Source organism: Pangasianodon hypophthalmus, chromosome 16 (assembly GCF_027358585.1).
Source record: "Pangasianodon hypophthalmus isolate fPanHyp1 chromosome 16, fPanHyp1.pri, whole genome shotgun sequence".
Classification (NCBI taxonomy): Eukaryota; Metazoa; Chordata; class Actinopteri; order Siluriformes; family Pangasiidae; genus Pangasianodon; species Pangasianodon hypophthalmus.
In genome coordinates this window covers 16,802,737-16,819,211 of record NC_069725.1, presented here as the reverse complement: position 1 = coordinate 16,819,211, position 16,475 = coordinate 16,802,737, and the positions used below count along the sequence as shown (strand labels likewise).

At 37.6% G+C, this 16,475-nt stretch overlaps 1 protein-coding gene across 4 annotated transcripts in view; it reads left to right on the top strand.

Moving 5' to 3' along the window:
• The first annotated feature begins 1,320 nt into the window (after window positions 1-1,320).
• fam50a (family with sequence similarity 50 member A) overlaps window positions 1,321-16,475 on the top strand; it is a 48,153-nt gene continuing 32,998 nt past the window's right edge. The window contains exons 1-4 of one of the 4 annotated variants that reach the window (XR_008304097.1): window positions 1,321-1,635; window positions 9,905-9,989; window positions 11,143-11,242; window positions 11,361-11,485. Coding sequence is in view for 3 of the 4 variants with exons in the window: in XM_053240474.1 (XP_053096449.1) it covers window positions 1,525-1,635; window positions 9,905-9,989; window positions 11,143-11,242; window positions 11,361-11,485 (421 nt within the window). In the remaining variant the exon portion in view is untranslated. The remainder of the gene's footprint in view (window positions 1,636-9,904; window positions 9,990-11,142; window positions 11,243-11,360; window positions 11,486-16,475) is intronic. The other 3 variants (XM_053240474.1, XM_053240473.1, XM_026920437.3) reach the window with 3 other exon arrangements.

Below are 16,475 nucleotides of genomic sequence, written 5' to 3'. Positions count from 1 at the left end.
GTAGGGAACAAACGATATTGTTTAAAAATGTTAAAAAAAAAAAAAAACCTGTAATGTTAGTTTCGTGTTTACCAGGAGGAACCTTTCTCAAGCCACAAACAATCTCAAGTTTCTGGACAGCTAAGCTTCTGAGCATCTGTTCAAAACCAATAACATCTCATCTTTCACCTTCTGGTTAAAAACAATTGACCTTCTGATCCCCTGTTAAAAAATACATTTCAGTAACATTTCATTCTTTACCATCTGGTGTACAACAACACAGGACAAAAAAAAAAGAAGAGTTGACTTCACTGCTGAGCAAAAAAATCTTATTAGAGACTTCATGTGAGTATGTTTATTATTTATAAATGCTGTTTGGCATACATTTTCATTTGCACATTATTCATTAATCTTCTTAAAATCTCAAAGTTAAAACATTACAATAAAAACTTTTTTGTTTTCATATGTTGTAGGACTTTTTAGTTAGCACTATGAGGACACCACACCTCATCCATCACATTCTGGTTTAAAACAACTGACTTTCTGGTCCCGAAAAAAAAGAAAAACTGGAAAAAATCATATTACTATATAGAGACTTGACATGAGTATGTTTATTTTTATTAATGTTGTTATACTTACCTTAAAAATATTTTGTTTCTTATGTTGTAGGAATGTATAGTACTGTGAGGACACCACAAGATCAGGATGCTTCACAATCATGACTACATGCATACTTCCTTTGAGGACATTTAAGGCACAAATTGTTTTTAAGATACACAATTGTTCTCATGGATTATGGCCATGGACATAGACACTGCATGCCAATTTTTAAGTCAGTTGGACTGACAGTTCAGTTTGGTCTGTCAACACGAAAGCCAAGGAAAAAGAATTTTGTTTCTAACCCTTACGGTTCAAAAGTTATTAGCTTAAACATGAGTGCAACTTTGAGCTGTTGGTGGCGCTAGAGGGTTTGAGATAGCAACTTCAAATTTGCTATGGTAACATTTCAGACTGTCTCCTATCTGTGTGCCAAATTTCATAACTTTCCTATGCATGGTTCTATTGGCTGCCATAGACTCAATAGCGGAAGAAGAAGAAGAAGAAGAACACTAACGTTTACAGTAGGTACCTACACGCTGCGGTGCCTGGCCCCTAATAAAAACACTAAGCTTGAACTCGTTAAAGTCCCTACAAAAACAATAGGGTATCAGTACTTCGCGTTTGAACCACTAATAATAATAATAATAATAATAATAATAATAATAATCCCTACAAAAACAATAAAGTTTCAGCGCTTCGCTCTTGAACTGCCAATTACCCAGAAGTCCTGGCTTCAGCCCGGACTCCGTACCAGCAGATGGCAGAAATTTACCAGTGTTGGCCAGCACCCATTAAATTCAAGAAGAAGAAGAAGAAGAAGAAGCAGGAATAGTTTCTTCGGCTTCACCGAGGTTGTTTATCGAAAGTGTACATTTATTTTTTTACGGAATTTGACAGTTCACAATTTACAGTTAAAAAAAACATATCAGTCAGTGTAAAGTGACAATGGCGCAGTACAAAGGAGCGGCCAGCGAGGCGGGAAGAGCCATGCAGTTGATGAAAAAACGCGAAAGAGAGAGGGAGCAACTGGAGCAGTTAAAACAAAAAATAGCAGAGGCAAGTGAGACGCTTTAAATATATGGTTCTAATTTATCGAGTTTTGATCCTCTGTTAGCTCAAAACAGCTGCAGCTGTTCAACTCTATTTTTTAAAAACATTTTAAAGCAATATTCTATTGTAAAACTTGACAGAAAACTTTATTTAGTGGGGTAGAAATGGCTGAAAAATTGGACAGAGCAATAAATGAGCTACAATCAGTAAGTTTACCCAGTAAAATGGCAGTTCATTGTACTTTAATATAGAACATTGTTGTGTGTTTATGAATTTAATTTGTATGCCATTTTAGCGTTTTTTTTCCCAGAAACGTGGCTCAATAGATTAAATTGGGAATAACAAGATTACTTTCTACATTACCACTTATCAAATGTTTCTCTAATACGGCAACTTTTACGTTTTCATGCAAAACAGCAGACAGATCTTTACGTTTTCCAGTATGTTATATTCTTTTGTCAATGTTTTAAACTGGGGTACCCAAACTTTTTAAACTTGCACATTAGGTAATGCAACAGGACATCGTTTGCTTTACAACAGTGATTAATGTTAACCACATTAGCACCATTCATTTGGGCTGTTGAGAGTTCCATGCAGATTACATCTGAGAGTGAGGTTGTTTCCAGCTGACTGCAGTCATTTTCTTGGCAGCGGTGAGCCTGGCAAGAATTCTTCTTTTTTTTTTTTTTTTTTTTTTTGAGATTAGAAATGTTAAACGTGGAAAATCATTTAGGATCAGGCCAATATGGTTGCATGCACCATCCCCAGAACTCAGTAACTTGTGGCCACTCCCAGAACATATTGATAAAAGTTCCAGAGACCTTCAGTGGTCATAAACTGCACACAGGTTCACTATTTATAGTGTTGACATTATAATATTCATGCGCTGGAATTTAAGGGGAGTTAAGAATGTTCTGTGCAAATAATTATAATGAATCAGCAGGTGATCAGGGTTGCGAGATGCATCTTGAATGCCAGAACACACAAATTTAAATCCCAATCTAAATCAGGGTCTAAGTTGGGACAGTCTTGCCACCATATGTGGTCCAGATAAGAGGCTTTTAGTAAAAACTGATACTGTGCCCTTATTTTTGTTCTGTGCAGTGAATAGTTTACAGATAGAATGAACAGGTAGTGGGTATTGCAGTGGTACACCACATGCTCTGAGAGTTGCCCTAAGCTGCAAATAAAAGAAAAAGGAGGAGCACGGAAGATCAGAGAGATTCCCAATTTTGTTAAAGTGTGTAGACCTTTGTCGTCATAGATGTCCTTCGGGTAGTGAACATCTGTATTACCCTAGTGAATTGTAGTAATGGGTCTCCTTCCAATTAGTATTCCCCTATTGTTGAATATAGGTGATAGTGTGTTAAACTCACAGGATATTTTAAAGTGTTTTTCAACTAATCACCAAGTCTGAATAAGATGGGATATAATGGTGCCTGGGTGCAGCTGGTTCTGTTCATTAGATATGTTAACAAAAAGGATATCTTGAAGTTTCCAGGGGTGTACCATGTTCTGTATGTTTGTAGTTTGAAACTGTTCTAATATTAATTTGGCTGTACTCAGAACTGTCACTGTGGTGTTGTTAGTATAGCGAGTTGTTAGTGTAGAGAGTTAGCACTGTGCTAAACTACTATTACCAGTTATGAGCGCCCTCATCCCTTACAGTGTCACACGCTGGCAATTATAAAATGACAAAGCAATCAAACATTTAAAGTACAAAGCTGCTTAAAGTAGCATGTTCCTGCCCATTTGAATTTTATTTTTTGCACCAGTCCATCCTAGATAGCAAATGAATGATGGTGATGAAGTACATGCAAGTATAAGATAAAACTGTTTGATCTTAGCAGTACTTGACCAGAGTAGGTTAGTCTGTAAAATGTAAGGAACAATCCCTACACCATGTGATTCAGATAATCTGTATTCAGACACTGTCATTTTTATTCTATACATATTAAATTATTAATTAACTTTAGATATAATTATTACTTGACTGCATTCTCACAGTATGTTATAATTTTTAGAGGTAATGAGAAGATCAGCTATACCTCTGCAATGCAGTAGACCATACTGGTGGATTGAGAGAGCCCCTCATGCAGTCTCTTCAGAAGAGTTAATCTAAAAAACACACATTTATAATTTGTTTTTAACAGAAATGTAATCTATAATCTTCTGTTTATACATATCAGTTTAACTGCTTTTATATGTACTTACATATTGATTTTCCCTCAAATATTTGTGATACCAATAATTTATTATACTTATGTTCTATTTATGTAAATAATTTATATATGTATATTTTATTAGTCTAGTCTGGTTCAATACAAATTTAATTTAAAGGCAGTCAGCTCTTTTTATACATAATTTTTTTGTTTGTTTGTTTATTTGGTAAGTGTACCCACCAAAATCTGTTTTCAGATATTTTTAGCATATATTGGTTTCATTTTTGTGGGATATATACTGTTAATTCATTTAAATTTAAAATATAGAAATCCTGTGAAATATGTCTAACATGGGCTTAAATGGTACACAATGCACCATTTAAGCCCATAGGTGTTACAAACAAGCCCACATTATATTTTATTGTTTATACTATTTTAAAATAGGTTTGAAACATCAAAAATCATTCTTTCAGCGTGTACCTGAACGAATAACTGATACATAACTAATACCAGACCCCTACACCCCAGTCAGTCCAATCATTCTGACAGTCCATCTCCAATCAGTCCAACAGTAAAAACATTAGTGAGCAAAAGATATGACCTTGTACCAAACTCAATCAGGCAACTTTGCCTCAAATGCAGTATGTCTATCCTAATACATGTGCTTCCAAGACATGTGAAGCCAACTTTATGCTGCGTCACAAGATGTGTGCTTTGTGCTTCAAGATGACCGCCATCATCCCTGTGTGCTGGTGGCCCGTTGTATTCGCACCTAACATCATGAAGTGCTTCGAGCGGCTGGTCATGAAACATATAAGGAGCAGCTTTCCCACCACACTTGACCCATTCCAGTATGCCTACCATCCTAACCGTTCAACAGAGGAGGCCATATCTGCTAGCATCCACCTTACTCTTATCCATCTGATCAAAAAGGACAATTCTGTAGGAATGCTGTTTATAGACTTCAGTTCAGCATTCAACATAATCATCCCACCACAAGAAATAGAAAAGCTGAGTCTGCTGGATCTGAGCACCTCTCTCCGTGGCTGGATCCTGGTCTTTTTGACCGGGAGACCACAGTTCATTAGGTTTGGCAACAGCACCTCCAGCACCACCACACTGAGCACCGGTGTACACAGTATAATGAAGAGGAGGGAGGAAAATCTGTCCATTTGGCTGCTACAGTTCTGCAGTGTGGACTCTTATTTTTTATTTTTTTATTTTAATTATTTTGGTTTACCTTTATGTTCAGCAAATGACGACTTTTGTTTTTTACAGTCTACCTGCAGACGGTCTAACATTTCCCTCTTTATAGCTAACCTAGGCAGGTCTCCTTTCTCTGTGATGCCTCTACTCCTTCATTCTCAGATTAAATGACTTCCCATTCATTACTGCTAGTTACTGTGATTGACAGGGACGAGAGAGTTTGCGCCTCCTACCCAGAAAGAACAGCCAGTTTCACCTCACGATCCCCCGACAATTCTGTTGTGTCATTTGGGAGGAAGAAACAACAAAAAAAGAATTTAATAATATTATTACAAATTTTATAATTCGTGGTGCTCTTGTGGCCTTCTTATTGCTAGAGATTTTTTGAAGTGTGCAGTAAAATGGAGTTAAATCTAAATTTCAAAGACCTTGTATTGTGAATGTGAAATTTACCATGCCCAAAGATGAGATATAAAGCATGATCTAAATACTTGTTCTTGGAATCTGTATAAGTCAATCCCTAGTACCTGAGGCTGGGAAATATCCCAGATATTGCCACATAAGACGCATGTTTCTGTTAACGTAAGAAGTCTCTAACGGTTAGACGGGTTCAACATTTGAATGATTCCCATGTTCACGATGCTCCACCCCCAGGATCTACGTAGAGGTCCGTAGAGTGTCTGACAGTATCTGTGTCTGACACATAAGATGACTGGCAGTAGGTGCATCCAAACACAAGCATTCTGGGCCTGAAGTCCCCTTTTCCAAATGAGTTTTCTCAGAGACTTTATACATTTTTGCTTAGGCCTCGACTTAAACCATTGTTTATCATGTTGTACAAATAACCTGGAAGATATGTAAAAGTAAGCATTAATTGACTATTTGCACCTTTAGGTTTTACATGCACTGGTCTAGGAAAAAGGTTCTTTTTTTTCTTGTTTAAATCAATCTGAGGTTTATTTCCTCATAGTGTAAATGTATTATTCTAAATAATACAGAAAACCTGATACAGAGAATTTAGTTCGCCTTATAAAAATTGACTACCTGGAGCATTCCTATTAATGTTATTCTTTATTAACTTCCTATTCTTTGTGACATGAACATACAAAGAAGAAAATCAATATATTTACAAGTGTTAATGTCTACAAAAAGAAAAATAGGAGGATATGCAAAATGAGACTTGAGCACCTTTTCATAAAACCTAGAAGTAACAATGAGTTAGATACCCAACTATCTATGCTGTACAGGGTTTTCACACCAATGAACCTAGATCCCAAAACAGATTTATCTAACGTTTTGACAAAACTTTGCAAGAAAACAAATACGAATCAAATAAAAATGATTCGTAGTGTAATGTTGCTCGTACTGTAAATATGTTGCTTGTACTGTAGTTTTTTTCAACACATTTAGTACAAATGACACACAGATTGTTCCAACCAGTATTTTTACTGCAAACTAATGCTCTTTAAGAAAATTTTTCAGTCAAAACTCATTTGTCTTCAGATCTTTAAACACAAATTAAAAACTGTAAAATAGTGCCTGCATAGGTATTCAAGCCGTTCAGACTAGCACTTGATAGAGCTTGATTTTTCTTCAGGTTGCTTGGATGTTTTTGTTGACTGCAATTTTCCAAGAGTGCCACAGATTCTCAGTGGGATTTGGGTCTGGACTTTGACTTGGCCTGTGTAGAACATTCATGATTTTGTTCACTCCTGGATTGCTTTGGCCTTGTGTTTGTGCCACTGTCCTGCTGAAAGATGAAGTTTCACCCAATTTTTTATTATTTTTTTTAAAAGCAGATTCTCTTGTAATGTATTTTGCTCCATCCTTTCTCCCTTCAATTTTCACAAGAAGCCCAGAATCAGAGGATGAAAAGCATCCCCATAGCATGAAGAAGGAGAGGCTGTTATTTGTCACACATACATTAGAGCATGTTAGGATCATAGCATAGTGAAATTAATTTCTTTGCATATCCCAGCTTGTAAGGAAGTTGGGGTCAGAGCGCAGGGTCAGCCATGACACAGCGCCCCTGGAGCACTGATGGTTAAGTACCTTGCTTAAGGGCCTTGCTTGGTGGTGCTGGGGCTTGAACCCCCGACCTTCTGATCAGTAACCTAGAGCCTTCACTGTGGCTTCCCTCACCTGTTTCTGTCTTGTTTAAGTTTTGAGGGAGGGCCTTGTCTAGGTCATGCTTGGGTAGTGTGATGTGGCATCCACTTCCTCACTACTGATCCTCACTATTGATTAATGTAATGAAATTCTATTGCCTTTAGTTCCTTCTTTAACTTCCTTAGAATGCTACTTAGTCTTCATTTTCACTCTTTTCCTTCAGATTGACAGTCTCTTCAATAACTGTTCAGTGCGGTGGTTTTTGTTCAGAAGATTGGAAATGTTTTAATATTTCTCAGGTGAAGGCCAATTATAAGTCAGTTGTGTCCCTGTAAAGACAATGTTTCATCTTGAGATTCCAGAACCTGGGGGTTTGAATACTTATGCAACCCGCATTTTTGAGTTTATGATTTTCTTTGAAATACTTGCTGACCAATAATTAATTTTGACTTTGAAAGTTCATTGTAAGAGAACGTAAGTTTGCAATAAAAATACTGACAGGAAGAATATGTGTATTTATCATTTTCTTATTCAGAAAAATCCAGATGGGTTGAATACTTTTGCAAGCCACTGTAAATAAAACTGAATTGTATTGAATTGAAATGTGGGCTAGGGAGAAGGGCAGGTGGGCAGGCTGGTAGGCTACAGGGCACTCCACTTTCCAAAAAAAAAAAAAAAAAAAAAAAAGACTTACTGCTGATGAGTGGTTTTCATCTTGTGGTATGACCTCTATATAAGTCTTCTTCGAATGGTGGATTGTGATACCTTCACCTCTGCCCTGTGGAGGTTTTTGATGTCAGTGACTGTTGTTATTGGATTTTTCTTCACAGCTCTCAGTGTTTGTCATCCACTGCTGTTGTTTTTTTTTTTTATTTTTGGCAGACCTGTTTGATGTCTGGTTGTTAGCACACCAGTGGTTTCTTTCTTTTTCAGGACATTCCAAATTGTTGTATTGGCTATGCCCAATGCTTGTGGAATGGCTCTGATCGAGTTTCCTTCTTTTCTAAGCTTCAAAATGGCTTGTTTTTCACCCACAGACAGACAAATAGTGCAAATATGTGTACTATATGGACAAATAGTGCAAATATGCAACCAGTAAATTCATCACAGTTTTCGCAAGAAGTCCGGTTGGTTAAAGTCTGTCCACTGATGGAGTCCTGAGCACGAAGGTGCTCGTGGCAACTGCAGCCCCAAAGCCACCACAGCAATCGCAGTCCCAAGCCAATACAGTACAGCTCCCCATATGTGATCCCCAAGCCATTTCCACAGCCCCCAGGTGGCACCATCACCAGCAATCCAAGAGGTTCTTCAGGCCGTCCATACGGGGCCACCCCCAGCAGCAGCAAGCAAACTCAACCGCTGAGAACTCCAACCAGAAGTAGGACATCAGGATGGGTCAAGGCAGGTCTGGGGAGCATGAAGGCGCGACGCGACGCGACAGCATCCAAACATCCCAGTTCACCACAACACTCTATGCCCGTGAACCCTCCAGACCTTCCCCTGTACCTAAGAAAAAACTATTTACAAAAGGCTTGACTAAACAAATATGTTTTCAGCCTAGACTTAAACACTGTGTCTGAGCCCAGAACATTAAGTGGAAGGCTGTTCCATAGCTGTGGGGCTTTGTAAGAGAAAGCTCTACCCCCAGCTGTAGCCCTCACTATTCGAGTTCACTATTCCCCTGCACCTTTTGATCCAAGTAGACATGGCGGATCATAAAAGACCAAAAGTTCACTCAGGTACTGTGGCGCGAGACCATTTAGTGCTTTATAGGTCAATAGTAGTATTTTATAATCAGCACGAAATTTGATTGGGAGCCATCGCAGTGTGGATAAGATAGGGGTGATGTGGTCATATCTTCTGGTTCTAGTAAGGACTCTCGCTGCTGCATTCTGGACTAAGTAGAGCCTGTTTATGCATCTACTGGAACATCCAGACAGTAAGGCATTACAGTATTCCAACCTAGAGGTAACAAATGCATGAACTAATTTTTCTGCATCATGTAGTGACAATATATTTCTTATTTTAGCAATATTTCTGAGATGAAAGAAAGCGATCCTAGTGATATTAGCTATATGAGCTTCAAATGAAAGACTAGAGTCGATAATCACACCAAGGTCTTTTACTGCTGCACATGATGAAACAGAAAGGCCATCCAGAGTTAGTCATGATGTTTCCTTTTAGTCTATTTTGTATACTATATAAACCTTAAACCTGCTGTCTGACTTCAGAGCAGAGTAACAAAACATCTTCACTTCTTAGCTCCTCTTGTCCATGTTTGCCAAACAGAAACATGAACGGAGTCTTAAAATAAGAAACTGAAACAGCATGTTTACTTCACTATACAAGAATTCAGTAAGTATCGTTGCTGCTGTTCACCACAGACCACATGCAGGTGTAGTTTATATAATTTTATTTAAATTTTATAACGAGCTTAGTTACAGCTAATAACTCATTACATTTACATACAATTCTGACTTCAGTTTTTCAGTATTCCTTACCTTGTTAACGAGTGATTAAGCAAAAAACAAAATAAACACGGACTAAATGTTAAAGCTGGCGATTACAGCCATCTTGTAACCAGCAATATTTTTCCACTGTAATGACATAATGTGTACACGACACGTGTTACGTATACCAGGCCATTGCCCCTTCTCTTTCACCCCCTCAGGCCCAGAGGCGATACTATCAGAAAAAAGTTTCATGTTTCTGCAGCTGATTAAATCTATGAAACAACCTATTAAATATACACGCATCTTGATATCAGTGTATAAGTAATAACTTTTTTTGTCTTTCAGGACAACATTGTGAAATCCAACATTGATAAAAAGTTCTCTGCTCATTATGATGCTGTTGAGCAAGAGCTTAAATCAAGTACTGTGGGTAAGCAAGCTTCAGAGATTTAAATCATCCATTTTAAATAATAACTGTGTAGTGTTTTCTTTATTTTATATTAATATTAGAAAGATTTACAAAAAGCATTTAGACCCTCAGCAATTCAGATTATTTTAATTGTTGTAGGAAAGAGTCTAAATACTTATTAATAGTTTAAGGGTATTATCTTCTTATTTTTTAATGAATAAAAAATACTTTGTTATCCCCCACATTTTAAATCAGATGAAACATTAAAAAATTTATAAAAATTGAAATTTTGATTTTTGCAGGATTTACTTCTTATATGTAAAGCTGTCAGTGTTGCACAAATGTTGATTTTACAGAGATATATATGAATAGAGTCAGGGCCACTAGTATTACCAGTGAAGCTAATAGCTACCTATTTTTTAATCTAACTACATTTTTCTTTATGTTCCTAATATACATTTTAATCTTTCAGGTTATGTTGCTGCAAATGGCTTACTGGCTCTGTATATATGAAAGCAATCTTTGTCTGGCAATTTTTTGAGAGACATACCTTTTGATGTCTCAGAGATCTGTATGTACATTGCAAAGACGTCATATGTACATGGACCACTTGCAAAAATTAATGTTTGTGTCAGGCATCTAATCGTGTAAGATAGTGTTTGAAAGCACAGTGCTAAATGTTCTGCAAATTTTATGAAAGCTGCTCTGCTGTGGCACTGTGTTTTTACATATATATATATATATATATATATATATATATATATATATATATATATATATATATATATATAATATATATATTATGTGTGTGTGTGTATGTATATATATATATATATGTGTATGTATGTGTGTGTGTGTATATATATATATATATATATATATATATATATATATATATATATATATATATATATATATATATATATATATATATATGTATGTATATATACACACACACACACACACACACACACACACATATGAGAGAGATACAGAGCTGATACAGAGAGATAATCAGTGTAAGATGAGACAACATTCTTTTATTCTTTCCAAGCAAGACATTAAATGTATAATAATGGAGGAACAGTAGGAAACTGTCCATGAAAATGCCACAATAGTTCCCTGCTTGAGATTCTTTTGAGGCTGTTGATTGTTTTTTTTTTTTTTTTTCCAGGGCTGGTCACTTTGAATGACATGAAAGCAAAGCAAGAAGCCCTTGTAAAGGAGCGAGAAAAGCAGCTGGCCAAGAAGGAGCAGTCTAAAGAGCTACAGCTGTGAGCCATTCACTGCTATTTATTTATAATCTTTGCAGACACCCCAGATCAATTTACTGAATTTGCTTTAATTTTCAAGTCATTCTAATTTGACTTTTAATGTATTGTTCTGTTTTAGAAAATTAGAGAAGCAGAAAGAGAAAAAGAGAAAAGAGGAACAGAAGAGAAAAATTGCCAGTTTGTCTTTCAATCCAGATGAAGGAGAGGAGGAAGATGAGGAAAAGAATGGAGAGGATGAAGACTGTGAGTTATTGCAATTTTTAGGGGTCTGAGCACAAAGTGTTGAGATTTTTATATTATTCTGTTATTCATTTCTATTTTATTATTCATCAGCTGTAGGTAATAGAGACACAAAACTTGATCACGGATATAGTTCTCCTGCTATTCACTTCGTCTGTGAGATGGGCTCACTTGACCTCATGGTGGCACTGTAGTGCAGCATTATGTGTTTTGGGCAAGATGGTAGTGAAATGAGATGTTAGATTCCATGTCTCCGGCATGTTTTTCACCACCTAAAACAGTGTAATGTTGAGTTGAACACTTCTTAACAAGGTTCAGCATTATAATGGATAGGTAATTAAAAAAGAAATAGGACCGATCTGAAGAAATGCCGGTGAAAGATGATAACCTTGCCAAAGCTTGCGCATCTCAAGCAAAATCAGCAAATGAAGGATTGGGGCTCAAAGTAATGAAGGACATGAGGAAATTTTTAGCTCCAAATTTGAGAGTCCTAGTGGCTGTTCAAGACATGAGAAAAGATATCAATGAAAAGAGTCACAGAGTACAATGTGGACAAGCTCCAAGCTACCATTTGGTCACTTGAGAGGTGGAGGTGAGATGATAAAGGAAATGTTATGTTCGAGTGAAAAAGCTTCTGTGCAAGCTGGTGATTGACTACAGGGCTGTGCACCCAGCCAAGCTCTGCACCTTTCACAGAGGTCAACCACAGGTGTTTAACACCCCTGCTGAGGTTCGGTCGTTCATAGAGAACATGGACTCAAGCTAAAGGCAAGCAATGAGATTGTTCCGTAACAAGAGCAGGTGGCCAAATGCTGGTGTTCTAAATGACTGTATCTGATTGCAGTAAAGATGTGATTGAATAGTTTGGTTTGTGATATGACAAAGTGTTTTTGATGGTGAGCTGTTCCTTAAATGTAAAATGATTATGGTTATAGGTTTTCGAAGCTTTGTACTCCTCCTGCGCCCATGAGGTGCTTATATTAATACGTAAGTCTCTTCTAATTAGAGTGACACTCTAAGGTCACACCAAGTAAACTAGAAAGCTTTATCATTGTACAAGGCTAACTAATGAGTACAGAGATCTCATCAGTGAGTGCAGACCGCATTTTTTGACAGTTTATTTTTATTTGCACCTTCTCATATAGGCAAACTACTCATAGGCGGAGACTTTAACTGCATGCTCAATCCTTCATTAGACAAATTGACAGATATAGATAATACACAGGCACACGGTAGGAAAAGGCTACATGACTTTATGAAAGATCTGAATCAATGTGACCCTTGGGGGAGGATGTGTCAAGGTATAAAGGCTTCTTCCTGCTGCTCACCTGCCACAAAATCATACTGGAGGATCGACTACTCTCTGATTTCCTGTGATCTGTTTCCTCTGACCATAGTGCAGTGACTCTCACACTTAACTTGTGCCCCACCAAGGTGGAGGCTACATCCCAAATGACACCATGATGGTGTATTTATAAAATTTGTGGGTGTGCACATATTTATGTAAAAGTGAACCAAACTTTGTGTGTGTGTATGTATGTGTGTGTGTGTGTGTGTGTGTGTGTGTGTGTGTGTGTGTGTGTATGTGTATATATATATGTATACATACACATATACAGTCAGGTCCATAAATATTGGGACAGTGACAGTTTTGGTAATTTTGCCTCTGTACACCACCACAGTGGATTTGAAATGAAGCAGTCAAGATGTGACTGAAGCGTAGACTTTCAGCTTTAATTCAAGGGGTTTAACAAAAATATTGCATTAACCGTTTAGGAATTACAGCCATTTTTTACAGAGTTCCTCCATTTTCACAGGCTCAAAAGTAATGGGACAATTGACTGATAAGCAGTTTCATGGCCAGCTGTGGCCTGTTTCCTCCTTATATCATGATAAATTAAGGAGATAAAAGGTCTGGAGCTGATTCCAAGTGTTGAATTTGCATTTGGTAGCTGTTCATGGGAACTCTCAATATGCCGTCCAAAGAGGTGTTGATGCAAGTGAAGGAGGCCATCGTTAGGCTGAAAAACCAAAACAGACCTATCAGAGAGATAGCAGAAACTTTAGGAGGGCCAAATCAACAATTTGGTACATTCTTAAAAAGAAGGAATGCACTGGCGAGCTCAGCAACACCAAAAGGACTGGGAGACCACAGAAAACAACTAAAGTGGATGATTGCAGAATTCTTTTCTTATTGAAGAACAACCCCTTCACAACATCTAGCCAAGTCAGGAACACTCTGGAGGAGGTAGGCCTATCATTGTCAAAGTCTACAATCAAGAGCCACCTTCATGAATGTAAATACAGACGGTTTACCTCAAGATGCAAACCGCCGGTAACACTCAAGAACACAAACGCCAGATTAGACTTTGCTAAAAAACCTCTAAAAAAAAGCCTGACCAGTTCTGATGCAAGATTAACTTGTACCAGAATGATGGGAAGAGAAAAGTATGGAGAAGGAAAGGAAGGGCTCATGATCCAAAGCATACCACATCATCCGTCAAACATGTGGAGGCAGTGTTATGGCATGGGCATGTTTGGCTGCCAATGGAACTGGGTCACTGGGGTTTATTGATAATGTGACTGTTGATAGAAGTAGCAGGATGAATTCTGAAGTGTACAGAGCTATACTTTCTGCTCAGATTCAGTCAAATGCTGCAAAACTGATAGGACAGCGCTTTACAGTACAGACGGATAACAACCCAAAACATACTGTGAAAGCAGCCCAAGAGCTTGGAAATTAAATGTTCTTAAATGGCCTAGTCAGTCACCTGCCCTTAACCCAACTGAGCTGCTTTTCACTTACTGAAGACAAATCTGAAGGCAGAATGACCCACAAACAAGCAGCAACTGAAGATGGCTGCAGTAAAGACCTGGCAAATCATCTCAAGGGAGGAAACTCAGCATTTGGTGATGTCCAGCATTTGGTGATGTCCAGACTTCAGGTAGTCATTGACTGCAAAGGATTTACCTCCAAGTAATAAAAATAATCCTAATATTTATGATTATATTAGTTTGTCCCATTACTTTTGAGCCTGTGAAAATGGAGGAACTCTGTAAAAAATGGCTGTAATTCCTAAACGGTTAATGCAATATTTTTGTTAAACCCCTTGAATTAAAGCTGAAAGTCTACGCTTCAGACACATCTTGACTGCCTCATTTCAAATCCACTGTGGTGGTGTACAGAGGCAAAATTACCAAAACTATGTCACTGTCCCAATATTTATGGACCTGACTGTATATACACACAGTGCTGCTTGAAAGTTTGTGAACCCCTTGAGCTGTTCAGAGTTTTCTGTTGTTTTACCATGATTTTCTTATTTTATCATCACCTGCTTTTTATAAATTAAATGTTAGATGTATGTTGATCAATTGCATATGTTTGTTTAGAGGGAATTTTGTGAGTAGCCAAAAAACTACATGAAAGATTGAATTATTGTATGTGCAAAAGTAAGTGAAGCCCCAGCTGCATTGGTAAAGTCAAGTGGGTAACAGATTCAGGTGAAACACATTTGGGTGCTTAATTAATCAGTTAAGCAGACAAATCAAATTAGGCATCCTTAGGAAAGTGGTTGGGCAACACTGATTAAAAGAGAGAGGAAACCAACCAAACCACTGTAGTGCCAAGGAGTCAAACAATGCCACGACGAAAGAAGATAGCCGAGGACATCAGGAAGAAGGTGGGGACAGCCCATCAGTCTGGGGAAGGCTATAAGACCATCTCCAAGAGATTCCAACTCCATCCATCCACTGTAAGACAAATCATCTACAAATGGAGGGCATTCAACATGACCACAACTCTGCCTAGAAGTGGACGCCCTTTCAAAACTATCATCAAGAAGCACCAGAAAAATAATAAATGAGGTAGAAAGAAGCCTCTCAAAAAAGAACAAAGCTGCCCGTTTCAACTTTGCCAGAGAGCATTTGGACAAACCAGAGGCCTTTTGGAAGTCCATTCTTTGGACTTGAGTCCAAAATAGATTTATTTGGTCATAATCAAAGCCGCCATGTTTGGAGAAAAGCCAACACTGAATTCCAGGAAAAGAACCTCCTCCCAACAGTGAAGCATGGTGGTGGAAATGTGAAGATCTGGGGCTGCTTTTCTGCCTCCAGGCCAGGGCGACTCCATATTATTCAGGGAACCTTGAATTCTCAGACCTATCAACAAATTCTTGAAGAGAATCTCCTGCCATCAGTCAGAGAGCTGAAGCTGGGCCGAAAATGGGTGATGCAACAAGACAACGACCCTAAGCATTCAAGCAAATCCACCAAGGAATGGCTTAAAAGAAAGAAGGTTCACACTGTTGATTGGCCTACTCAAAGTCCGGATCTCAATCCAATTGAAATGTTGTGGCTAGACCTGAATCGGGCGGTACATGCCAGATGTCCTTCCAACCTCTCTCAGCTGGCTGAGTTCTGCAAGGAGGAGTGGGCAAAAATTCCCAAATACAGATATGAGAGACTCGTCAGTGGTTACAGAAGACGTTTGGTTGAAGTAATGGCTGCAAAAGGAGGTGCCACAAGCTACTAAATAAAAGGCTTCGCATACTTCTGCACAAGTCAAATTTCCAGTTTTTGTGAGATTAACCCCTTTTGTTCAATAAATAATGACAATATATCCTTTTTTGTTTGTGTCACAAATTGGGTTTTGGATGTACGTTTGATTAGGTTTTTTTCTCTTTTTTTTTTTTTTTTTTTTTTTTACACAAAATCTGATCAACCTGGAGGGTTCACAAACTTTCAAGCAGCACTGTATATATGTGTGTATATGTATATATGTGTATATATGTGTATATATGTATGTATATATATATATATATATATATATATATATATATATATATATATATATATATATATACACACACACACACACACACAGTGGTGTGAAAAAGTGTTGGCCCCTTCCTGATTTCCAATCTTTTTGCATGTTTGTCACACTTTAATGTTTCAGATCATCAAACAAATTTAAATATTAGTCAAAAATAACATG